The 27,757-nt window shown below is 42.7% G+C and overlaps 1 protein-coding gene across 3 annotated transcripts in view; it reads left to right on the forward strand.

The window, feature by feature from the left end:
* The window catches only part of LOC121644220 (E3 ubiquitin-protein ligase RNF31-like), a 57,411-nt gene that overhangs the window by 3,937 nt on the left and 25,717 nt on the right, over window positions 1-27,757 (forward strand). Inside the window, exons 2-8 of one of the 3 annotated variants that reach the window (XM_041992029.1) lie at window positions 6,048-6,321; window positions 8,855-8,920; window positions 13,950-14,116; window positions 14,231-14,355; window positions 14,700-14,812; window positions 17,807-17,941; window positions 18,090-18,298. In XM_041992029.1, coding sequence (XP_041847963.1) covers window positions 13,964-14,116; window positions 14,231-14,355; window positions 14,700-14,812; window positions 17,807-17,941; window positions 18,090-18,298 — 735 coding nt within the window. In that variant the 5' untranslated portion in view covers window positions 6,048-6,321; window positions 8,855-8,920; window positions 13,950-13,963. Of the gene's footprint in view, window positions 1-6,047; window positions 6,322-8,854; window positions 8,948-13,949; window positions 14,117-14,230; window positions 14,356-14,699; window positions 14,813-17,806; window positions 17,942-18,089; window positions 18,299-27,757 lie in introns of all 3 variants that reach the window. The other 2 variants (XM_041992026.1, XM_041992028.1) reach the window with 2 other exon arrangements.

A 27,757-nucleotide genomic window follows, 5' to 3' on the forward strand; every position in this document is an offset into this window, starting at 1 on the left:
TGAGATGAAGATGTTTGAATGTGTCGCTCCTAGCCGCTAACAGCAAGTTAGCTTCCAATTCACCATGTTCCACTGAGTGTTTGAGAACTTAGACCACATTAGACCAGGTCCGGTGAAAAACTACAATACTGAGACTCTTCACATCTGGACCCAAAGATCCTACAGCGTGCTGATTCATTAAAAGACTGTTTCTGGTTTGTGAAACCTTTATTCTATTCGTGAAAATGCATTAACAAAACCAAAGACATGATTAAAATGTGAGACAGCCAAGAGGAACAAAGAGGCATGTTTGATGTTAGTTCTGCTAGTGGCGCATGCTCACAACCAAACATCAGGATTTACAAGACAGATGTTTATTTTATTAATAATTATAAATAATTAATAAGAACCTCCACCAGTTAAACATGTTGTCATTGTGGAACAAAACCTCCATCCAGGCTGAATAAGGCGACGTTCTGCTGCCAGCAGGTCCCAGACGCATTATTAATCATTACTATTACATAACATGGTCACCATGGAAACAGGCTACAGTCAGGTGTTTCCTCCTGTAGCTGTTCAGAAAACTGATGGTTGGATCCCCAAAGACGTACAACGGCTGATCTGGCTCTGCTGGACCATATGGAGCCAGACTCCGGAGGGACCGGGTTTTCAGAGACCAGCAAGACTTAGTGAATGGCTCATGAGCCGGTTCCAACTGCCATGTGCTGCAACGGTCTCCGGCCTCTGAGACGGTCTCGGACCTCTGCGATGCTTTGGCCCTGGCATTACAGAGACCACCCGGATGAACCGGGTATGATGGTTGCAGACTTCAGGCAGGTTGGGGTTACAGCTTGGGCCAGAGACAGGTTGAATATGTTAGTGAAGACCTGGGAGAGCTGGAGAGCACAAGCCTTCAGCACTTTCCCAGGTACTCCATCCGAACCAGTTGCTTTCCTTGTATTAACAGAAAGGAGTGCACGTGGGACCTCCTCTACCTCCAGGATCAGTGGGGGGACGCTAGAAGCTGGAGGGGGCTGCAACGATGTGGCGGGGAGCTGTGTTGGAGACTCAAAACGTTCAGCTGTTCAGGTCTTCTGCAAGCCCTGCGTCTGAGTCGCCTGTTGTCACGGCACAGCCTTTGAAGCTGGTAATGGTCTTGATACCCTGCCACACCTGAGCCTCCACTGACCTGTTATAGCTACCCTGCCACACCTGAGCCTCCACTGACCTGTTATAGCTACCCTGCCACACCTGAGCCTCCACTGACCTGTTATAGCTACCCTGCCACACCTGAGCCTCCACTGACCTGTTATAGCTGGCTTTGGCCTCCCTGATGCCTCTTCTCAAGTCAGCGTGGGCAGCACTGTAGAGAGTACCGTTGCCTGACCTGAACGCTGTGTCCCGGGCTCTGAGGAGTGTACGGACCTGGTTCGTCATCCAGGGTTTCCCGTTTGGGTATGTCCGGATGGTCTTATTCATGTAGTATTGATGTAGTCCAGTAAAGTTTCTGTGAAAGCAGCCAGGGCCTCATAGTGGAAGGCCTCCCACTGGGTGGCTTCGAAGCAGTCTTGAAGTCGGGGGAGGGCCTCCTCAGGCCAGATGGTGACAGTCCTTTTTGTGGGCTTTGTTTGTCGGCAGTGGGGGATGTAAGCTGGGGTGAGAAGCAGAGAGAGGTGGTCGGACAGGCCCAGGTGGGGGAGGGGGGTGGTTCTGTATGCATGTTTGATGTTAGAGTAGACATGATCCAGAGTATTTTCTCCTCCAGTTGGGCAGCTGACGTATTGGTGAAAGTTTGACAATACAGATAGTAGGATGGCTTTGTTAAACTCGCCTGCTTTAATGTGAACACCATTCGGATGAGCCCTCAGGTGTTCATTGATGGTGTGTAAGAGCAGAGAGAGTGCTGTGTTAACATGAACGTCTGGTGGGAGGTAGACAGCAGTAATAACAACAGATATCCTCCATTTCTCCGCTATGAGGGCGGGACGTGGAGAGGCCAGATGTTAAAGACCAGCCGGCTGGATCTATGGATGGATTTGAGAATAACCTCAGCATTAATGGGCCAACATGGACGTGGTCTCTGTGGAGAATGAGGGTGTGTTAACACACACACTTTTCCCGGTGAGAGTGTTCCACACCTGCACTTGCCTCCATATTTTTTATTTTGTAACTCATCCTACAGCAACATGGCGGCTCTAGAGGATCTCTGGTCTCTCTGTTTGTGCAGCAGCTGCTTCCTCCTTCTCGTCTCATGTTGCTCCGTGAATCATGGCGGCTGTCGGTGATCAGCTGATCGGCTTTTCTCTCTTGCTGCGTGTGTTTATGAATCAGCTGAGAAGGAGGAAACTAGCAGGTCATGTTCACACCGTCACATATTTACCCCAAAGTCTTGTTGTTGGCAGGATCTCAAATTCTCAAATTAAATGGATCTAACAGCCAATCAAGTTCTGAACAATGACTAATTAATTTGAGTCAGGTGTGTTGAAGCAGGGATACATGGAAAACCTGCTGGATTGTGGCCCTCGTAGGACCGAATTGAATAGCCCTGATCTAGAACATGGTAGAGATGGTCTAGAACAGGGGTAATCAAACTTTTTTTCCTGGGGGCCACATTATGGTTCCGGATGATGATGGGGGGCCAGTCCCACCTCAGCTGTAACGTAAAATTGTATGACCCAGACCAGAATGACCACCAGCAGGCCAATGGGATTATTATTATTTTAAAATGCTGGAAATTAGACCATAATTTCTACCAAAGATCCTCAATGGATGCAGTTCCAGAACCACTGAAGGAATCAAGTATTGATGACTAGTGGCAATGTCTGTGGCTCATTCTGGAGTAGATTGCAGTGGTTTGATGTTTATTGGTTTATCTTTACTGGTGTTTTCTAAAAGTAGTAATTGAGGTCTTCACACTTTGTTTTGATTTGAAATACCACAGATATTCCATTTATTTACTTTCTAATAAGAATAACATCAAAGCTGTCAAAATAAGAAACATCTGCCTAGTCGAGGTGATTGACAATGGCAAAAGTGAAAAAGTACAAAGTATATTGTAGGTAGGCCTGTTGAAATTAACAAACAATAATTTTGCGCAGCATTTAATAAAGGTCAAACAAATAGGCCTATTAATATAAATAAATTAAAATAAGATTAAAATAATAATGTGAGCAATTGAATAACTAACCAGCCTACTGGTCTATGAACAGTACATGTGTTTACAAATTAAAACTAAAGCACAGAATAATGGTAATCAAAGTAAGTAATTTATGAAGGTGAGCTGGATTTGTACTTGTTGATGAATTGTGCTGTCTTTGGGATGGGATCAGCTGCAGCACTCTACTCTCTTCACACTCACGGTGCATTCTGGAGCTCTAGCTTGGATGAATGACAGACTGAACAGAATAAACACAAGAAGCACCTTCTCAGTAAATGACAAGACTTGCTACTGTCTGCTTTTCTCTGTGTCAGAATTTTACAAAATATGTAACAAATTAAAAGAGCATTCATAAATAAAACAGTGTTAAAATCTGTGTGCTCACCATATCAGTGTGAACTGTGCGCTTGCTTCATGCTGGTGAGAAGTTCAATGTCAGGTTGCAGTCCAGTGGTAGCCAGTCTCAAGGTCTGATGCAAGTGTTCATCTGAGAGTCTGTTTCTTGTTGCATTCTTGGTTTGCTTCATGCGGGAAAAGGTTTGCTCACAGATGTAAGTGCTGCCAAAAACTGTCACCATCTTCATTGCATGCTGTTTGATGTTTGGGTAGGTTTCCTCTGGAAGCCCAGCGTAGAACTCAGTGAGACTGTCAGGCTGGAATGCATCTTTAAGTATGTCACAGTTCTGTAACTCGGCTAGTTCAAACTGAAGAACGGGAAGGGCATCACTTATGTCGGCAGCAAACGGGTTCTGGAACAAACATATTCCTTTCCCATTGACATGAAGCTCACAGAACCGGGCTCTGAACTCTTCCTGCAGCATTTCCAGGGCATCCTTGCACTTTTCGACCGGAACGGGACAGCTGGTTTCTCTGCGCAGTAGCTCTGAGTGGCAGGGAGGTGCGTGAAATCCAGCTTTTGGATCTGGCGCACAAGCAGCTCTAGTTTGACCTCGAACGCTTTGATATGAGAATACATGTGACTGATTAGCTTCCCTTTGCCTTGCAGCTGCATGTTAAGGTGGTTCAACATTTCAGTGACATCAGTTAAAAACGCGAGGTCCCATTTCCATTCTGGCTCGGTCAGCTCTCGTACCATTTCACCTTTAGACTGGAGGAAAGTGTTAATTTCGGGTAGCAGATCGTAAAAACGGCGCAACACTCTGCCTCGGCTTAGCCATCGGACTTCTGTGTAGTACAGCACATCCTCGTAGGCAGACTCCAGCTCTAACAGAAAGGCCTGGAACTGTCTGTGTTTCAGCCCATTTTTTCTGATGTAGTTGACACAGTGCACAACCACCTTCATCACAGAGGCCCACTTAAGAACTTTGCAGCATAGTGCTTGCTGGTGAATCAGACAGTGGACTTGTAGTGGGGGGGTGAGACCTCGTTCCTCAAATACGCTGTTCAAGCGCCCTACTAGCCCCCTCGATGTGCCAACCATGCTGGGTGCTCCATCCGTAGTGATGCTGAACAATCTGGACCAGTTTAGACCCAATTCTTCTACTGTTTTGCACACTTGTTCAAAAATATTCTCTCCTGTCGTAGTACCTTTGAGACTTTTAAGAGCTGCCAGCTCCTCGGACACTTCAAAACTCGCGCTAACCCCGCGGATAAAAATGAGCAGTTGTGCGGTGTCCTGCACGTCATTGCTCTCATCCATAGCCAAAGCAAAAAACTCAAACTGTGACACTTTCTCATTCAGCTGGTCATAAACGTTGTTTCCTAAGTCTTCAATTCGCCTGGTAATAGTAGTTGCTGAGAGACTCACCGCGTTGAGCGCATCCTTTTTGTCGGGACACATTTCCTCGACCACAGCAAGGATACACTCCTTAACAAATTCCCCACCAATAAACGGCTTTCCATGGGTAGCTAGTAAGTGAGCTACCTTGTAGCTTGCTCGGACAGCAGCCCGGTTGATCTCGGTTTGGCGAAGTAATACGTTCTGTTGAGCCGCCAACCCGCCTCTCATCCTCCGAATCCTGTCTTCTCTGGCTTGCCCTCGCAAGCTAGCATATTCTTTGTGGCGTGTTTCGTGGTGACGACGCAGATTGTATTCTTTAAACACAGCCACGCTTTCTTTACATATAATACAAACTGCACGGTCCTTACACGGAACGAAAAAATAATCGGTAGTCCATTGTTCTTTAAAAACTCTGCACTCTCTGTCAACTTTTCGTTTAACACTAGCCATTTTGACGTCTTCAACGCTGACAGTTACCTGCGCATGCGCTGTCTGCCAACTGATGCTGCTATCTCAGGCATGACAGGCATGGGAAATTCGTCAAATGTAAACAGTTCATTTTTATGATTTATTTTTTTATAAATATCAGCTGGGGGCCGGTCAAAAAGGGGTGGCGGGCCGGAGTCGGCCCGGGGGCCGTAGTCTGGTGACCACTGGTCTAGAACAACATATAGAAGTACACTACATGCTGCGTTTACTGACCCTTGGACATCTGACGTTTACCCAAGAGAAGCTCAGTTAACAGGAAATATTTGTAGCATCGACTCGCTCTGGTGATATGAGGCAGTAAAAACGGGCAGATTTCAGCCTTAAAATGGGGATTAATCATGATTAATTAATTTGAAGGCTGTGATTAATCTGATTAAAATTTGAATAATTTGACAACCCTAATATGTATATTTTTACGGTCATTATGATCTCCCAGACCTTAGCTTCAAAAGTTTTCTCTAGCTGGACCTCTTTAAATTTTAGTTGAATACCCCGGTATAAAGTTTTCTTTCTTTCGTTCTTTCGTTCTGTCTTTATGAGTGCCCAACAGTCAAAAGCAGCAACATTAACATTCAACCATAAAATTCTGAATAAAAACAGACGAGTTAAATAAAAAACAACTGATCTTCCACAGAGTCGACCTTATACTCATTATATTGCACATATTGTATGTTTTCACAGATCAGCACGCTGTAGGATGTTTCGGTCCAGATGTGAAGAGTCTCAGTATTGTAGTTTTTCACCCTAACCTGGTCTAATGTGGTCTGGGTTCTCAAGAATTCTGGGGAATAGCCATTTATGCAGATGGGAAGCTAGTTGGAGCATCGTCAGCAGCACAGAGTCTGACTGCTTCCTCATCCTCAGTGTCGATACCGGTACCCTGGAGAGACTCTGCAGGACCTGCAGACCGCTCGGTCCCTGTTCTCAGACCTTCGGCTCTACGTTGATTTTTACTGTGAGTACAAAACTGTTGCAAGTAAACAACATAGATGTTTGTGGTAAACAAAAATATCATACAGCAGTGTTGGTGGTAAACCAGTGTAAACAAGTCAGAGAAGTCAGTTACCAGCGTTCCCAGTCGGTCAGTGTCAGACACGTAAACGTAGACTTCGCTTCACCGGGTAGGTGTGCCAGCAGAGTCACGGGGAATACGCGCCAGCTGAGGTAAAGGGGTTTTGTATAATCTAAATTACTCTTAACTTTTATGTAATCCCAACCCCCCACAGGACAGATTTCACTTAATGTTTAACTATAAATACAAAGTAGAAATGTGTTCATTATTTACAACATGTAGAATAATCTATAAACCAGAAGAATTTAGAGGTTAAAAGCAGAAATTTGTTCATTATTTACAACATGTAGAATAATCCATAAACCGGAAGAATTTAGACGTAAACAGCAGACATTTGTTCATTATTTACAATATGTAGAATAATCTATAAACCAGAAGAATTTAGACGTAAAAAGCAGAAATTTGTTCATTATTTACAACATGTAGAATAATCTATAAACCAGAAGAGTTTAGACATAAAAAGTAGAAATTTTATTTACAACATGTAGAATATTCTATAAACCAGAAAAATTTAGACATAAAAAGTAGAAATTTGTTATTTTCAACATGTAGAATAATCCGTAAACCAGAAGAATTTAGACATAAGTAGAAATTTGTTATTTACAACATGTAGAATAATCTATAAACCAGAAGAATTTAGACGTAAAAAGCAGAAATTTGTTCATTATTTACAACATGTAGAATAATCTATAAACCAGAATAGTTTAGACATAAAAAGCAGAAATTTGTTCATTATTTACAACATGTAGAATAATCTATAAACCAGAAGAATTTAGATGTAAAAAGCAGAAATTTTTTCATTATTTACAACATGTAGAATAATCTATAAACCAGAAGAGTTTAGACATAAAAAGTAGAAATTTGTTATTTACAACATGTAGAATAATCTATAAACCAGAAGAATTTAGACATAAAAAGTAGAAATTTGTTACTTACAACATGTAGAATAATCCATAAACCAGAAGAATTTAGACATAAGTAGAAATTTGTTATTTTCAACATGTAGAATAATCCATAAACCATAAGAATTTAGACATAAGTAGAAATTTGTTATTTTCAACATGTAGAATAACCTATGAACCAGAAGAATTTAGACATAAAAAGTAGAAATTTGTTATTTTCAACATGTAGAATAATCCATAAACCAGAAGAATTTAGACATAAAAAGTAGAAATTTGTTATTTTCAACATGTAGAATAACTTATAAACCAGAAGAATTTAGACATAAGTAGAAATTTGTTATTTACAACATGTAGAATAACCTATGAACCAGAAGAATTTAGACATAAAAAGTAGAAATTTCTTATTTTCAACATGTAGAATAATCCATAAACCAGAAGAATTTAGACATAAAAAGCAGAAATTTTGTCATTATTTTCAAAATGTAGAATAATCCATAAACCAGAAGAATTTAGACATAAAAAGCAGAAATTTGTTCATTATTTTCAACATGTAGAATAATCTATAAACCAGAAGAATTTAGAAGTAAAAAGTAGAAATTTGTTATTTACAACATGTAGAATAACCTATGAACCAGAAGAATTTGGACAAAAGAAGTAGAAATTTGTTATTTACAACATGTAGAATAATCCATAAACCAGAAGAATTTAGACATAAAAAGTAGAAATTTGTTATTTACAACATGTAGAATAACCTATAAACCATAAGAATTTAGACATAATAAGTAGAAATTTGTTACTTACAACATGTAGAATAATCCATAAACCAGAAGAATTTAGACATAAAAAGCAGAAATTTGGTCATTATTTTCAACATGTAGAATAATCCATAAACCAGAAGAATTTAGACATTAGCAGAAATTTGTTATTTTCAACATGTAGACTAACCTATAAACCAGAAGAATTTAGACATAAAACGTAGAAATTTGTTACTTACAACATGTAGAATAATCCATAAACCAGAAGAATTTAGACATAAAAAGTAGAAATTTGTTACTTACAACATGTAGAATTATCCATAAACCAGAAGAATTTAGACATAAAAAGTAGAAATTTGTTATTTTCAACATGTAGAATAATCTATAAACCAGAAGAATTTAGACATACAAAGTAGAAATTTGTTATTTACAACATGTAGAATAATCTATATACCAGAGAAATTTAGACATACAAAGCAGAAATTTCTTCATTATTTACAACATGTAGATTAATCTTTGTGCTGTCTTTTATTGTGTATGAGTGTTTACTGGGAGCTGTGCTGGTTTCCAGTCTGCAGGAAGGAAGGATCTGCCATTGCCCTCCTTCACACATGAAGAAGTCTGTCTCAGAAGGAGTTTGGCTGGTTTCAGACTAATGTTTCTAAAACAATCAGAGAAACACACTGGACTCGACCACCTCCTGTCTGCTGGATCACAGTGAGGCTGATCAATGATCAATAAGATCTGTGTCTCCTGCAGGTTTTCCAAACAAAGAGAAAAGGAAGCTGCTGTTTCTGGCCGGGACACTTCCTGTTCTCTATGAAGGTCAGACTGGACACCATTTTCTTTCTGGTATTGTTCAGACATGAAGACATGCACATGTTCATATTTACACGTGTGTACATAGCTTTGATTTAATATTTTTAACTGAATTTCTCTTCAAATCATCCATCCATCCATCTCTCGATGTGGAGGAGCAGCTGCTCTATTCTGAGCCCCTCCCGGATCACCGAGCTTCTCACCCTATCTCTAAGGGAGAGCCTGGCCACCCTGCAGAGAAAACTAATTTTGGCCGCTTGTATTCGCGATCTTGTTCTTTCGGTCACTACCCACAGCTCGTGGCCATAGGTGAGGGTAGGAACGTAGATCGACCGTTAAATCGAGAGCTTTGTCTTTTGGCTCAGCTCCTTCTTCACCACGACAGACTGATGCAGAGTCCGCATCACTGCAGACGCCGCACCGATCCGCCTGTCCATCTCCCGCTCCATCCTTCCCTCACTTGTGAACAAGACCCCGAGATATATAAACTCCTCCACTTGGGGCAGGACCCTATTGCAGACCCGGAGAGAGCACTCCACCCTTTTCCGGCTGAGAACCATGGTCTCGGAGGTGCTGATTCTCATCCCAGCGGCTTCACACTCGGCTGCGAATCGCTCCAGTAAGTAAGTAAGTAAGTAAGCTGAAGATCACGGCCCGATGAAGCCAACAGAACCACGTCATCCGCAAAGAGCAGAGACCCTATCCTGAGGCCACCAAACCGGATCCCCTCAACACCTTGGCTCCGCCTCATGCTATGAGGCTTGAGGAGCCACAGGGCTGAGCGGAAATGCAAAGACTATCTCCAAGTCTGTTCTTAAGTCTTGAGAGATTGTATCAGTCCACTGTTACAGAAGGTAAATGGAAATATTTTGCTAATATCATCCATTCTGTCACAAACTTTGCATGTTGTTTAAGTCCATTGAGACTCTCTTTCAAAATGTGTGAACAGCTTTTTCATTGGTAAGGTGCCTCAGCAAGGCCACATCTGACCCCTCAGCTATTTCTGTGTGCTCGGCTGGTTTCCACCAGGTTCAGGAGTTGGTGGCTCACCTGAAGCCTTCAGGTTCACCTCATGATGCTGCTCCCCATGCCTGTTGAAAGAGCTTTTTTCTACTGTGGGCTCATCAGTTTTAGCCATTATTAATGGCAGTCTCAGCTTAGGACTGGTTCCCAAATATTTCAGACATGTGGTCGTGCAGCCGTGGTTCGATCCCAGCCTGGAGAGCTCATGTCGAGGTGTCCCTGAGCAAGATTGGTCGTGGTTAGCACCTTGCATGGCAGCTTCCGCCATCAGTGTGTGAATGTGTTGTATGATGTAAAGCGCTATAAATACAGACCGTTTACCCATTTTTGTATGCCACTTTTTTTAAATGTTATGTGCACATTGTAGAACTTTGTTTAAACTACCTGTTGATTTTAAAGTGCATTATAAATAAAGTTGCAGTTGCAGTCCAACCCTCACCGGACACAAATCTGATTTACTGCTGGCAACCAAGCTCTGACACCGGTTGTACAGGGACTGGACAGCTCGTACAAGGGGGTCCAGCACTCCATACCCCCAGAGTACCTCCCACAGAAGTCCCCGGGGGACACGGTCGAATTTTCTCTCCAAGTCCACAAAGCACATATAGATTGGTTGGGCAAACTCCCATGCCCCCTCAAAGACCCTGAAGAGGGTGTAGAGCTGGTCCACTGTTCCACGACCTGGACAAAAACCACACTGCTCCTCCTCAATCCGAGGTTCGACTATCCGACAGACCCTCCTCTCCAGCACCCCTGAATAGACCTTACCTGGGAGACTGAGGAGTGTGATCCCTCTGTAGTTGGAGCACACCACCCCAGTCTGCCAGTCCAGGGGAACTGTCCCCGATGTCCACGCGATGCTGCAGAGGCGTGTCAGCCAAGACAGCCCTAGAGCATCCAGAACTCTAAGGAACTCTGGGTGGACCTCATCCACCCCCGGGGCCCTGCCACCGAGGAGCTTTTTAACCACCTCAGCGACCTCAGCCCCAGAGATAGGAGAGCCAGCACCAGCTACCCCAGACTCTGCTTCCTCATTGGAAGATGTGTTGGTGGGATTGAGGAGGTCTTCAAAGGATTCCCTCCACCGCCTCACAACGTCCTGAGTCGAGGTCAGCAGCCCCCATTCCCAATCCGCCCCTCCCTCACCCCCCAAGCTGCTGCAGTCCTTGTTCAGTCTTGTTATGTCCCGTATCGATTACAGCAACACTCTACTGTTTGGCCTTCCTCAAAAGTCCCTCCATAAACTTCAACTGGTTCAGAACTCAGCTGCCCAGATCATCACTAAAACCCCCTCATATCACAATATCACACCCATCCTACAGCAACTCCACTGGCTACCAGTATTTTACTGTATCCAGTTTGAACTGCTCCTCTATACCTTCAAGGCCATCCATAACCTCACCTCTCCTCCACATCGCCAACCCATCTTGCTCCCTTAGATCCTTCTCCTCCATACATCTGACTATGGCCCCTGCCCACCTCAGCGCCATGGGGATCCTTTAGTCGCTCTGAAACTCTGCTACCAGCCATCAGCACACTCTTTAAATCCAGATTTAAAACTCACCTGTTCAAACCTGCCTACTCATTGTTACCACTAAACTGCAAGTTTGTTCTACCATTCATCCATTTCTGTATTTCCTATGTTCTCTTAGTGCACTTTGTATGTTGTTTTATTACTGATTGTCTTGTTTAATGTTGTAAAGTCTCCTTGGGGGTCTTGAAAGGCTCTTTGAAAAAATTTATTATTATTATTATTATTATTATCATCACTGTACACATTGTTGACGGAGCACTGCTATCCCCTCCTGAGCCATTGAATGGTGGACCAGAATCTCCTCGAAGTCATTGTTACAACCCCTTTTAGAACCAGGGGTGATAGGGTCATCAACAAAAATAATAGGACAAAATATGATATTTACAATTATTTATTTACAAAACAAAAACGGGTTCAACATAAATCAGGGCATCTAAGGCCATCAATTACAACAAAAGAAACTTAATTAACTCAGGGTGTCCTCAATCGAGGTAAACAATAAGCCAAACAATAAACTAACTCAAGAAGTTCCCTATAAACCAAAATATCGCTCTTACAACTATTCAAAATGGAGCTATGTACTTAAACCAAATCTAACATACAGTTAACTCAACAAAAGATGTCTGTTAAACCAAAATACACAAAACAAAGAGAGGACGTGCGCAGAATCACAATTAAACCAACCACTCAGGTGTCTTAACTAAAGGGAAGAATAATGTTCTTACAAACAGCTATGGGTAAATCAACCAGCCACTACAAATGCAAGTCCCAAACTGGCGAGCTGTGGGCCTGAGGAACACAGCTGCCTTGATCATCGTCGCCGCCTCCCTTTTAAGGATTGGTATTCCCGTTGGTTGGTCGCCGAGGAGGATGCAGTGAGGTGGAGTTGTCCTGTAAGGTGGATGGGGTGGGTCTCCCTTGAGCAGGTGGAACCGAAGGCAGCCAATCACCGTACAGGAGGGAAAGAAGGAGGTCTCGCAGGCCGGGAGCAGGGTTGCAGGATATGCAGCAGTCATTCTCATACACGTGTCCAGGCCAGAGGCCAGGGGACGTGACAGTCATCCAAAAGTCATTCTCCATGGTCTCTCCAAACTCTTCCAATGCCTGAGTTTTTGCCTTAGCGACCGCCGAAGCTGCGCTCTGCTTAGCCCGCCGATATCCATCAGCTACCTCTGGGGTCCCACAGGTCAAAAAGGCCCGATAGGACTCCCTCTTTAGCTTGACGGCATCCCTTACTGCCGATGTCCACCAACGAGTTCGGAGGTTACCGCAGGGCCCGTCCACCCAGACAGGGACTATTACAATGGCAATGACCCCGCCGTCAGAGCAGGGTAACTCCCGATGTGGATAACCCCCCATGAGGAAAACGCTGGAGTTAAAATTAAAAAGAAGATGGTGACAAAACAAAAGTATAAAATATGTATGAAATGTTCATTAAAAAGAAAAGGCTAAATTATAAATCTACGTAAACAGGCAGCAGTTAGAGAATAAATAATTAAATTGGTAAGTAAATGAATACAAAATAAGTAAATTAAAAAATTGATTAACAGGAATTAAATGATAAATGGTCTGTATTTATATAGCGCTTTTCTGTACCTGTGATGATACCCAATGCGCTTTACATGCACTGAGCCACACCGCCTGTCCGACTACAAAGTCGATCATGGAACTGTGGCCTAGTGTCCTGGTGCCAAGTGTGGATATGAACACTCTTATGCCTGAACATGGTGTTTGTTATGGACAATCCATGATGAGCACAGAAGTCCAAAAACAAAACACTTGGATTTAGATCATGGGGACCATTCCTCCCAATCACGCCCCTCCAGCTCTCGCTGTCATTGCCTATGTGGGCATTGAAGTTCCCTATCAGAACGAGGGAGTCACCCGAAGGAGTGCTTTCCAACACCCCCTCCAAGAACTCCACAAAGGGTGGGTACTCTGAATTGCTATTTGGTGCATAAGTATCAACAACAGTCAGGTACCGTCCCTCCTCCCCGACCACCCCATCCGGCCCGAACACCAGACAGTCGCCTTTGTGCCCCACCTCCAGGCCTGGCTCCAGAGGGGCCCCTGGTAACCTATGATGACAAGGGATTTGCTGAACCATTGTTGTACTGCATCATATGGGTATTTGAGCCATGCATAGTATGGTCCCTCATCTAGAGACCTGTTTGCCATGGGTGACTCTACTAGGGGCAAAAAGCCCCCGACAATCTAGCTCCTAGAATCTACTGGGCGCAGCAACCCCTCCACCGTGGTTAAGTGGCATCTCAGGGAGGGCCTCTTTATCATGACATCTTTAAAAAGCACAGGTCCAGATGTTTGTGTAATCAAAGGACACACAAACAAATAAATGGCATTTATTTTACTTCTTTCGTCCTAAATGTTTCCTTCAGAAGCTTCAATCTGACATCAGGCCAGTTCTGTTAGATCAGTCCGGTCTCATACTGGCTGGTTCTGTTGGACATGTCTCCACAGGAAGTCGTTATAATATGCCAGTGTGCATCTGGCTCCATGAAACCCACCCGGCATCTCGTCCCCGCTGTTACGTCTGTCCTTCAGTCTCCATGGTGATCAATCCGTCCTGTCCCTGGGTGGATTCCTCAGGAAACATAAGTTTGGACGGACTCAGTAACTGGACTCATGTAAGGAACACTGAGCCTGCTCAGATGAGTGTGGCTCATTAAATGGCTCCTGTAATCTAATGAAGGTGTTATTAAAGGTGAATTATAATTAATGTGTTTGTTGCTTCCTGTCAGGGAGTATCTAGTCTTTCAGTGCTGCTATCGGAGATGACACAAGCTTTCCAAAAGGACACACCTCTGTATGCCAGGTGTCCTCTGCAAGCTCCACCTTCCACAGGTGTGCCGGGCTCTGTTGGAAGGTCAGTTTTTTTCCTACTGTATTATGGGTAAGAATCCTGGAGCCACCATGTTGCAAGGTCACAAACGCTCATGGAATGCCAGAGTGCGGAACTCACCTGAAACCACCTAAACTGAACTCAACTGTCCTGACCGGACCCCGCCTAACCTGAAGCACCTGAGCAGACCTGAATTCATCTGTTCTGGACTCACCTGACCTGAAATCACCAGACCTGACCTGAGCTTGCCTGATATGAGCTCACCTTGCCTCCTTCAAAAACACCACATCATGGTGTCACTTCACCTTTTGTCACCTTGGGAGTCAGGTAATCACAGACTGATGCAGGTTTTTTTTCTCCTCTTGCAGTATCCAGAAACCTTCCTCATTCCCGCCCTCATCCTCTGCTCAGAGCCACCTTCTCTCGCCTGTGTCATGTTACCTGTCTGGACCGAAAGGTAAACTTCCTGTCTGGATTGAAGGTAAACTTCCTATCTATCGAGAATGTGCAACAAGGTCATCCCTGCACAGAGATGTGGGAGTATTAACCATTTTGGGTGTTCCTCCGGTCTGTTACATGGGTCCAGCAGTGGTTCTCCTCATTTTTAATCTCAGTCTTATTCAGAATTTCTGACAAGTATTTCATCTTAACGTTTTTTCCCTGATTTGTATCCTCGGCTGTGGCAGCAGGTTTGTGATCAACAAACAAAAAGGAATTTAACCAGCAGATGATCCATCCACACCAAACTCCTCATCCAGGTCTTCATGGATCTGCTTTGTGCTCTGGTGTTCAATCATGTTGGAACAGGAAAGGTCCGTTCCCAAACTGTTCCCACAAAGTCAGGAGCATGGAGTTGTCCAAAATCTCTTGGTATGCTGAAACATTCAGAGTTCCTTTCACTATAACCAAAGCCTGGTACACCCAACGATATTTGGGCTGATATTGCCATTTCCTGACTTCGGATGGCAATCGCCCAATCATCGTGAGATTTCCCTGTCCAGTTATCATTTGCTCTTACGAGCTGATTTGTCCTGATAATCCGCTCCGAAACTGGTCGTGGCCGACAATCGGAAATATTGAACATGTTCAATATTTCAGAGCCAATTTCTGAGGAAAGCCAATGACTTTGTGCATTGTGTCTCTGTGGATGGTGACGTGGTACGGAATGTAGCCAATCAGAGAGCGAGCTGGATGGGGAGTAAGAAAGTAAATAAAGTCTGTGTTCGCGTCGTCTCCAGTCTGTTATTTTTTTATTTCTGTATTTGTCTGTTAACAATAGTCCCAAGACTATGTCCTCTTCAATGCTGGGTGTTGTGTTTTCTGATTGTTACTATGTTTCTTCTTCTTTGTCTTTTGCCAGTTGTTGCCATGGTTCTTCTTCTTCATTTATTTGCCGGTTGTTGCTATGGTTCTTCTTGTTCTTTTTTTTACCGGTTGTTGCTATGGTTCTTCTTCTTCGTTGTTTGCCGGTTGTTGCTATGTTTCTTCTTCTATGTTTTTTGTTTGTTGTTACTAAGTTTCTTCGTGTACAGTTTTTACCAGTTGTTGCTATGGTTCTTCTTCTTCGTTGTTTGCCTGTTGTTGCTATGTTTCTTCTACGTTTTTTGTTTGTTGTTACTATGGCTCTTCATTTATTTGCCGGTTGTTGCTATGGTTCTTCTTCTACGTTTTTTGTTTGTTGTTACTATGGTTCTTCATTTATTTGCCGGTTGTTGCTATGGTTCTTCTTGTACGGTTTTTACCGGTTGTTGCCATGGTGCTTCTTCTTTGTTGTTTGTTGGTTGTTGCTATGGTTCTTCTACATTCTTTGCTGGTTGTTACTATGGTTCTTCTACATTTTGACGTTTGTCCGGCTTGGAGGACTAGATTGTAGATGAGTTGCGGGACAGCATCGTCGGGTGTGTTGTTCTGTGATTACATTTTCGGAGCCACCATACACAGTATGATCAAAACTGATTTTTTTATCTTCACTCGTGAGGTCTCAACCAGATAAAAAAATCTCATAAGATCAAAAAAATCGTTGTGTGTTCCAGGCTTAAGGGGCCAAGCCCACCTCCTAAACCCAAACCTTAACCACCCCTCCACCAAACTTTACACTTTGCCCAATGCAGCCAGAGCAGTACCGTTGTCCAGGCAACCGCTATACCCAGACTGTTCCATCAGAACGCCAGATGGTGAAGCATGAATCGTCCCTCCAGAGAACAGGTCTCCACTGATCCAGAGTCCAGTGGAGTCCAGTCCAGAGGCGTTCTCTACACCGCTGCATCCCACACGTCGCATTGCTTCTGGTGATGACGGCCTGGATGCAGCTGATGCCGTGGAAACCCAATCCATGAAGCTCTCTCCTGTTCTAGAGCTGATCTGAAGGCCACTTGAAGTGTGGAGGTCTGGAGCAATTGGCTTTGCAGAAAACCGTTGACCTTTGCGCACCAAGCATCTCAGCATCCGCCGACCTGCTCAGTTATTTTACGGGGCTGACCACTTGGTGCCTGAGTAGCTGTCATTCCCAATTGCTTCCATGTTGTTATAATTCCACTGACAGCTGATTGGGGAATATTTAGGAGGGAGGAAATTTCATGACTGGACCTGTTGCACAGTGGCATCCAATCACAGTACTGCGCTAGAATCCACTGAGCTCCTGAGAGCAACCCGTTCCTTCACAGAAGTTTGTAGAAACAGTCTGCATGCCTTGGAGCTGGATTTTATACACCTGTGGTCCTGGGAGTGCTTGGAACATGTGTTTTCAGTTATTTGGATGGTAGAGTGAATCCTTATGGTTGTGTAGTTGCAGCTGACAGTTTGTAGACTCGCAGGTTTTAATCCACCTGGTTGTAAAATGGCTGCATGAACATTTAATGATCAGTTGTTTTTAGAGTCATGACACCCAACACCAGGTAAACACCAACGTCTGACTGATATTGGGTGTAGCGCATTAAACCTTTATTCATTCTAAGCCCAATACATCCATCATTTCTCCGTTGTGACAGTGGGATATGGAGGTGGGGAAAGCCGCGGTGATGTCACATGCATCATCATGGTCATCATGGAGGTTTTTAGGCTTTGATGAAATGTCAGTGGTCTGATTCCCACGTGTGTGTATATGTGTACAGTGACGACCTTAAGCTGGATTTATACTTGCACGGCGTCTGCATAAGGTCGGTTATGGCATCACTGCTATAAGCTCTGCGGAGGCTGGACGTGCACCTCTTCCAAACCTAACATGCACCCCTCCTTGTAGCGCGGTTACGCAGAAGTGCTCCCTTGTGATTGGTTGGCTTGTGATTACGTTCTTCCAGATTTCTGGAGCTTCTTGCTGAATTTGTGTGGTTACCACAGAAGAGAAACTGCAGCACAACGCCGTAACCATACACTAGAGTACAATTTCACCGGCGTCAGTTGTGCCAACCCTACCGTCCCCAGGCGCAATGCAAGAAAATAAATAAATCCAGCTTTAGCTTTTCACCCTATGTTGCAGCGAGCCAATGGAAGCAGAGCAGGCAGGTAAGGGTGAGGACCTCCTACACGGAGGAGCTGCTGGGGATTGACTTCAGCCCTCACCCTCCTTCCTTCAGCGGGAACCCTTTCTTGAGCTCTTCCTATAATACTTCAGGTAAGAGGGGACAGGTATGGGCAGAGTCTGGTAGACAGGACAGGTACAAGTTTAGTCTGGAAGACAGGACAGGGACAGGCTAATCCAGCAGCTTTGTGATTTTACATTAAAGAAGTAAATTTGGTCCACTTAATTTTGGTTCCTGCAGATGTTCCTATCACAGACCCCATCAGCCAGATGATGGTGGTTCTGAAGCTGGATGGAGAGTTTAGTGGAGACCAGCCAGGTAACTCACCTGTAAGGAGCCTCCAGTCACAAGCAACTCAAAGCAGAAACACTACAGATGTTGGCCCACAACCGAATCTGTGTTCTCAGAAACCTCTGTCTGGACCAGCACATGGAGCACACCTTAGCAAGGTGAGTTCTCCCGTTCAGGCTTCTGGAGTTGAGCCGGATAAATGGTGACAGTGCAGTGACTGCATGGTGATCTTTTGGGTTTAAAGATCTAGAAAGTAAAATACAGATATTTTCATTTAAACAGTAAACAACTGTGGCTACACATGTAGCTACCGTCACCGTGTATGAATGAAGTTTGTCCTTTGCTGGTGAAGAGGACCAGGACTTCATATCACTGGGTGTTGTGGGTGCTATGCAGTCCAATCCTCGCTCGGATCTGTCTGTTGCAGTGAAGAACACTGGATGGCGGGGAGTGAACCTGAGAACCAACACTGGCTCTGCTTTTGCTGCTGGTGTTTCTGTTGCTGCTTCTCCACGCGCCTCGACTCATACACTGACACACCACGATTGATCAGTGTGTGCCAGGCAGAGCGATCTTGGGCAGCTGTCTCCCAGGAGTCAGGACTGATGTCACACAGCTTCAAGGTGGCTTTCAGTATGTCCTTGAAGCGCTTCTTTGGTATGCCCTGAGAACGTTTGCCTCCACATAGTTCACCATAGAGCAGACGCTCTGGCAGGCGCTTATCGTCCATTCGGTACACATGGCCTGCCCATCTGAGTTGGGCGCGCTTGAGCATGGCGTGCACGCTTTCCATGTCAGACCTCTGCAGGACTTCAGTGTCTGGCACTTTGTCCTGCCATTTGATGTGCAGCAGCTTCCTTCGGTCTTCTTGGTGCTGATTGTGAGACCGAAATGAGACCACAGGCTTTGGAGAACAGGTCCATGCTTTTCTCCATTTCAGACTGAGTGCTAGCATTCATGTAACTACGATCACCAAGTATGAATATGAATGGTGTAAAAATGTAAAACCTACTGATGGGATAACTTTACCTAGTATCCACATAGACATGTAAAGTTATCTGATCAGTGGTGTTTGCATGTTTACAGGGATGCTAGATAATGTTATCCTATCACTTGTGTTTGCATGGATGCTATGTAACGTTATCCTATTGCTGGTGTTTACATGGATGCTAGGTAAAGTTATCCTATCAGTGGTGTTTACATGGATGCTAGGTAAAGTTATCCTATCAGTGGTGTTTACATGGATGCTAGATAACGTTATCCTATCAGTGGCGTTTACATTTTTACATGGATGCTAGGTAACGTTATCCTATCAGTGGCGTTCACATTTTTACATGGATGCTAGATAACGCTATCCTATTAGTTGTGTTTACATGGATGCTACGGAACGTTATCCTGTTAGTGGTGTTTACATGGATGCTACGTAACGTTATCCTATTAGTGGTGTTTACATGGATGCTAGGTAAAGTTATCCTATCAGTGGTGTTTACATGGATGCTAGGTAAAGTTATCCTATCAGTGGTGTTTACATGGATGCTAGATAACGTTATCCTATCAGTGGCGTTTACATTTTTACATGGATGCTAGGTAACTTTCTCCTATCAGTGGTGTTCACATTTTTACATGGATGCTAGATAACGCTATCCTATTAGTTGTGTTTGCATGGATGCTAGGTAACGTTATCCCATCAGTGGTGTTTACATGGATGCTAGATAACGCCATCCTATTAGTGGTGTTTGCATGGATGCTAGGTAACGTTATCCGATCAGTGGTGTTTACATGGATGCTAGGTAACGTTATCCTATTAATGGTGTTTGCATGGATGCTAGGTAACGTTATCCTATCAGTGGTGTTTACAAGGATGCTAGATAACGTTATCCTATTAGTGGTGTTTGCATGGATGCTAGGTAACGTTATTCTATCAATGGCGTTTACATTTTTACATGGATGCTAGATAACGCTATCCTATTAGTTGTGTTTGCATGGATGCTAGGTAACGTTATCCCATCAGTGGTGTTTACATGAATGCTAGATAACGCCATCCTATTAGTGGTGTTTGCATGGATGCTAGGTAACGTTATCCTATCAGTTGTGTTTACATGGATGCTAGGTTACGTTATCCTATTAGTGGTGTTTGCATGGATGCTAGGTAACGTTATCCTATCAGTGGTGTTTGCATGGATGCTAGGTAAAGTTGTCCTATCAGTGGTGTTTACATGGATGCTAGGTAACGTTATCCTATTAGTGGTGTTTGCATGGATGCTAGGTAAAGTTATCCTATCAGTGGCGTTTACATTTTTACATGGATGCTAGATAATGTTATCCTACCAGTGGCGTTTACATTTTTACATGGATGCTAGATAACGTTATCCTATCAGTGGCGTTTACATTTTCACATGGATGCTAGATAACGCTATCCTATTAGTGGTGTTTGCATGGATGCTACGTAACGTTATCCTATCAGTTGTGTTTACATGGATGCTAGATAACGTTATCCTATCAGTGGCGTTTACATTTTTACATGGATGCTAGATAACGTTATCCTATCAGTGGCGTTTACATTTTTACATGGATGCTAGATAACGCCATCCTATTAGTTGTGTTTGCATGGAGGCTAGGTAACGTTATCCTATCAGTGGTGTTTACATGGATGCTAGGTAAAGTTATCCTATTAGTGGTGTTTGCATGGATGCTAGGTAACGTTATCCTATCAGTGGTGTTTACAAGGATGCTAGATAACGTTATCCTATTAGTGGTGTTTGCATGGATGCTAGGTAACGTTATCCCATCAGTGGTGTTTACATGAATGCTAGATAACGCCATCCTATTAGTGGTGTTTGCATGGATGCTAGGTAACGTTATCCTATCAGTGGTGTTTACATGGATGCTAGGTTACGTTATCCTATTAGTGGTGTTTACATGAATGCTAGATAACGCCATCCTATTAGTGGTGTTTGCATGGATGCTAGGTAACGTTATTCTATCAGTGGCGTTTACATTTTTACATGGATGCTAGATAACGCTATCCTATTAGTTGTGTTTGCATGGATGCTAGGTAACGTTATCCCATCAGTGGTGTTTACATGAATGCTAGATAACGCCATCCTATTAGTGGTGTTTGCATGGATGCTAGGTAACGTTATCCTATCAGTGGTGTTTACATGGATGCTAGGTTACGTTATCCTATTAGTGGTGTTTGCATGGATGCTAGGTAACGTTATCCTATTAGTGGTGTTTGCATGGATGCTAGGTAAAGTTATCCTATCAGTGGTGTTTACATGGATGCTAGGTAACGTTATCCTATTAGTGGTGTTTGCATGGATGCTAGGTAAAGTTATCCCATCAGTGGCGTTTACATTTTTACATGGATGCTAGATAATGTTATCCTACCAGTGGCGTTTACATTTTTACATGGATGCTAGATAACGTTATCCTATCAGTGGCGTTTACATTTTTACATGGATGCTAGATAACGCTATCCTATTAGTTGTGTTTGCATGGATGCTAGGTAACGTTATCCCATCAGTGGTGTTTACATGAATGCTAGATAACGCCATCCTATTAGTGGTGTTTGCATGGATGCTAGGTAACGTTATCCTATCAGTGGTGTTTACATGAATGCTAGATAACGCCATCCTATTAGTGGTGTTTGCATGGATGCTAGGTAACGTTATCCTATCAGTGGTGTTTACATGGATGCTAGGTAAAGTTGTCCTATCAGTGGTGTTTACATGGATGCTAGGTAACGTTATCCTATTAGTGGTGTTTGCATGGATGCTAGGTAAAGTTATCCCATCAGTGGCGTTTACATTTTTACATGGATGCTAGATAATGTTATCCTACCAGTGGCGTTTACATTTTTACATGGATGCTAGATAACGTTATCCTATCAGTGGCGTTTACATTTTCACATGGATGCTAGATAACGCTATCCTATTAGTGGTGTTTGCATGGATGCTACGTAACGTTATCCTATCAGTTGTGTTTACATGGATGCTAGATAACGTTATCCTATCAGTGGCGTTTACATTTTTACATGGATGCTAGATAACGTTATCCTATCAGTGGCGTTTACATTTTTACATGGATGCTAGATAATGCCATCCTATTAGTTGTGTTTGCATGGAGGCTAGGTAACGTTATCCTATCAGTGGTGTTTACATGGATGCTAGGTAAAGTTATCCTATCACTGGTGTTTACATGGATGCTAGGTAAAGTTATCCTATCAGTGGTGTTTACATGGATGCTAGATAACGTTATCCTATCAGTGGCGTTTACATTTTTACATGGATGCTAGGTAACGTTATCCTATCAGTGGCATTCACATTTTTACATGGATGCTAGATAACGCTATCCTATTAGTTGTGTTTACATGGATGCTACGGAACGTTATCCTGTTAGTGGTGTTTACATGGATGCTACGTAACGTTATCCTATTAGTGGTGTTTACATGGATGCTAGGTAAAGTTATCCTATCAGTGGTGTTTACATGGATGCTAGGTAAAGTTATCCTATCAGTGGTGTTTACATGGATGCTAGATAACGTTATCCTATCAGTGGCGTTTACATTTTTACATGGATGCTAGGTAACTTTATCCTATCAGTGGTGTTCACATTTTTACATGGATGCTAGATAACGCTATCCTATTAGTTGTGTTTGCATGGATGCTAGGTAACGTTATCCCATCAGTGGTGTTTACATGGATGCTAGATAACGCCATCCTATTAGTGGTGTTTGCATGGATGCTAGGTAACGTTATCCGATCAGTGGTGTTTACATGGATGCTAGGTAACGTTATCCTATTAGTGGTGTTTGCTTGGATGCTAGGTAACGTTATCCTATCAGTGGTGTTTACAAGGATGCTAGATAACGTTATCCTATTAGTGGTGTTTGCATGGATGCTAGGTAACGTTATTCTATCAGTGGCGTTTACATTTTTACATGGATGCTAGATAACGCTATCCTATTAGTTGTGTTTGCATGGATGCTAGGTAACGTCATCCCATCAGTGGTGTTTACATGAATGCTAGATAACGCCATCCTATTAGTGGTGTTTGCATGGATGCTAGGTAACGTTATCCTATCAGTGGTGTTTACATGGATGCTAGGTTTCGTTATCCTATTAGTGGTGTTTGCATGGATGCTAGGTAACGTTATCCTATCAGTGGTGTTTGCATGGATGCTAGGTAAAGTTGTCCTATCAGTGGTGTTTACATGGATGCTAGGTAACGTTATCCTATTAGTGGTGTTTGCATGGATGCTAGGTAAAGTTGTCCTATCAGTGGTGTTTACATGGATGCTAGGTAACGTTATCCTATTAGTGGTGTTTGCATGGATGCTAGGTAAAGTTATCCTATCAGTGGTGTTTACATGGATGCTAGGTAACGTTATCCTATTAGTGGTGTTTGGATGGTTGCTAGGTAACGTTATCCTATCAGTGGTGTTTACATGGATACTACGTAACGTTATCCTATTAGTGGTGTTTGCATGGTTGCTAGGTAAAGTTATCCTATCAGTGGTGTTTACATGGATGCTAGGTAAAGTTATCCTATCAGTGGCGTTTACATTTTTACATGGATGCTAGATAATGTTATCCTACCAGTGGCGTTTACATTTTTACATGGATGCTAGATAACGTTATCCTATCAGTGGCGTTTACATTTTTACATGGATGCTAGATAATGTTATCCTACCAGTGGCGTTTACATTTTTACATGGATGCTAGATAACGTTATCCTATCAGTGGCGTTTATATTTTCACATGGATGCTAGATAACGCTATCCTATTAGTGGTGTTTGCATGGATGCTACGTAACGTTATCCTATCAGTTGTGTTTACATGGATGCTAGATAACGTTATCCTATCAGTGGCGTTTACATTTTTACATGGATGCTAGGTTACGTTATCCTATCAGTGGCGTTCACATTTTTACATGGATGCTAGATAACGCTATCCTATTAGTTGTGTTTGCATGGATGCTAGGTAACGTTATCCTATCAGTGGTGTTTACATGGATGCTAGATAACGCCATCCTATCAGTGGTGTTTACGTGGATGCTAGATAACGTCATCCTATTAGTGGTGTTTGCATGGATGCTAGGTAACGTTATCCTATCCGTGGCGTTGACATTTTTACATGGATGCTAGGTAAAGTTGTCCTATCAGTGGTGTTTACATGGATGCTAGATAACGTTGTCCTATCAGTTGTGTTTGCATGGATGCTACCTGACGTTATCCTATTAGTGGTGTTTGCATGGATGCTACGTAACGTTATCCTATTAGTGGTGTTTACATGGATGCTACGGAACGTTATCCTGTTAGTGGTGTTTGCATGGATGCTAGGTAAAGTTATCCTATCAGTGGTGTTTACATGGATGCTAGGTAACATTATCCTATCAGTGGTGTTTGCATGGTTGCTAGGTAAAGTTATCCTATCAGTGGTGTTTACATGGATGCTAGGTAACGTTATCCTTTTACTGGTGTTTGCATGGTTGCTAGGTAACGTTATGCTATCAGTGGTGTTTACATGGATACTACGTAACGTTAACCTATTAGTGGTGTTTGCATAGTTGCTAGGTAAAGTTATCCTATCAGTGGTGTTTACGTGGATGCTAGGTAAAGTTATCCTATCAGTGGCGTTTACATTTTTACATGGATGCTAGATAATGTTATCCTACCAGTGGCGTTTATATTTTTACATGGATGCTAGATAACGTTATCCTATCAGTGGCGTTTACATTTTTACATGGATGCTAGATAACGCCATCCTATTAGTTGTGTTTGCATGGAGGCTAGGTAACGTTATCCTATCAGTGGTGTTTACATGGATGCTAAGTAAAGTTATCCTATCAGTGGTGTTTACATGGATGCTAGGTAAAGTTATCCTATCAGTGGTGTTTACATGGATGCTAGATAACGTTATCCTATCAGTGGCGTTTACATTTTTACATGGATGCTAGGTAACCTTATCCTATCAGTGGCGTTCACATTTTTACATGGATGCTAGATAACGCTATCCTATTAGTTGTGTTTACATGGATGCTACGGAACGTTATCCTGGCAGTGGTGTTTACATGGATGCTATTTAACGTTATCCTATTAGTGGTGTTTACATGGATGCTAGGTAAAGTTATCCTATCAGTGGTGTTTACATGGATGCTAGGTAAAGTTATCCTATCAGTGGTGTTTACATGGATGCTAGATAACGTTATCCTATCAGTGGCGTTTACATTTTTACATGGATGCTAGGTAACTTTATCCTATCAGTGGTGTTCACATTTTTACATGGATGGTAGATAACGCTATCGTATTAGTTGTGTTTGCATGGATGCTAGGTAACGTTATCCCATCAGTGGTGTTTACATGAATGCTAGATAACGCCATCCTATTAGTGGTGTTTGCATGGATGCTAGGTAACGTTATCCTATCAGTGGTGTTTACATGGATGCTAGGTTACGTTATCCTATTAGTGGTGTTTGCATGGATGCTAGGTAACGTTATCCTATCAGTGGTGTTTGCATGGATGCTAGGTAAAGTTGTCCTATCAGTGGTGTTTACATGGATGCTAGGTAACGTTATCCTATTAGTGGTGTTTGCATGGATGCTAGGTAAAGTTGTCCTATCAGTGGTGTTTACATGGATGCTAGGTAACGTTATCCTATTAGTGGTGTTTGCATGGATGCTAGGTAAAGTTATCCTATCAGTGGTGTTTACATGGATGCTAGGTAACGTTATCCTATTAGTGGTGTTTGGATGGTTGCTAGGTAACGTTATCCTATCAGTGGTATTTACATGGATACTACGTAACGTTATCCTATTAGTGGTGTTTGCATGGTTGCTAGGTAAAGTTATCCTATCAGTGGCGTTTACATTTTTACATGGATGCTAGATAATGTTATCCTACCAGTGGCGTTTACATTTTTACATGGATGCTAGATAACGTTATCCTGTCAGTGGCGTTTACATTTTCACATGGATGCTAGATAACGCTATCCTATTAGTGGTGTTTGCATGGATACTACGTAACGTTATCCTGTCAGTAGTGTTTACATGGATGCTAGATAACGTTATCCTATCAGTGGCGTTTACATTTTTACATGGATGCTAGATAACGTTATCCTATCAGTGGCGTTCACATTTTTACATGGATGCTAGATAACGCTATCCTATTAGTTGTGTTTGCATGGATGCTAGGTAACGTTATCCTATCAGTGGTGTTTACATGGATGCTAGATAACGCCATCCTATCAGTGGTGTTTACATGGATGCTAGATAACGTCGTCCTATTAGTGGTGTTTGCATGGATGCTAGGTAACGTTATCCTATCCGTGGCGTTGACATTTTTACATGGATGCTAGGTAAAGTTGTCCTATCAGTGGTGTTTACATGGATGCTAGATAACGTTGTCCTATCAGTTGTGTTTGCATGGATGCTACCTAACGTTATCCTATTAGTGGTGTTTGCATGGATGCTACCTAACGTTATCCTATTAGTGGTGTTTGCATGGATGCTACGTAACGTTATCCTATTAGTGGTGTTTACATGGATGCTACGGAACGTTATCCTGTTAGTGGTGTTTACATGGATGCTAGGTAACATTATCCTATCAGTGGTGTTTGCATGGTTGCTAGGTAAAGTTATCCTATCAGTGGTGTTTACATGGATGCTAGGTAACGTTATCCTATTACTGGTGTTTGCATGGTTGCTAGGTAACGTTATCCTATCAGTGGTGTTTACATGGATACTACGTAACGTTATCCTATTAGTGGTGTTTGCATGGTTGCTAGGTAAAGTTATCCTATCAGTGGTGTTTACGTGGATGCTAGGTAAAGTTATCCTATCAGTGGCGTTTACATTTTTACATGGATGCTAGATAATGTTATCCTACCAGTGGCGTTTACATTTTTACATGGATGCTAGATAACGTTATCCTATCAGTGGCATTTACATTTTTACATGGATGCTAGATAACGCCATCCTATTAGTGGTGTTTGCATGGATGCTAGGTAACGTTATCCTATCAGTGGTGTTTACATGGATGCTAGGTAACGTTATCCTATTAGTGGTGTTTGCATGGATGCTAGGTAACGTTATCCTATCAGTGGCGTTTACATTTTTACATGGATGCTAGATAACGCTATCCTATTAGTTGTGTTTGCATGGATGCTAGGTAACGTTATCGTATCAGTGGTGTTTACATGGATGCTAGGTAAAGTTATCCTATCAGTGGCGTTTACATTTTTACATGGATGCTAGATAATGTTATCCTACCAGTGGCGTTTACATTTTTACATGGATGCTAGATAATGTTATCCTGCCAGTGGCGTTTACATTTTTACATGGATGCTAGATAACGTTATCCTATCAGTGGCGTTTACATTTTTACATGGATGCTAGATAACGCTATCCTATTAGTGGTGTTTGCATGGATGCTACGTAACGTTATCCTATCAGTTGTGTTTACATGGATGCTAGATAACGTTATCCTATCAGTGGCGTTTACATTTTTACATGGATGCTAGATAACGTTATCCTATCAGTGGCGTTCACATTTTTACATGGATGCTAGGTAACGTTATCCTATCAGTGGTGTTTACATGGATGCTAGGTAACGTTA

Source organism: Melanotaenia boesemani, chromosome 8 (genome assembly GCF_017639745.1).
Source record: "Melanotaenia boesemani isolate fMelBoe1 chromosome 8, fMelBoe1.pri, whole genome shotgun sequence".
Classification (NCBI taxonomy): domain Eukaryota; kingdom Metazoa; phylum Chordata; class Actinopteri; order Atheriniformes; family Melanotaeniidae; genus Melanotaenia; species Melanotaenia boesemani.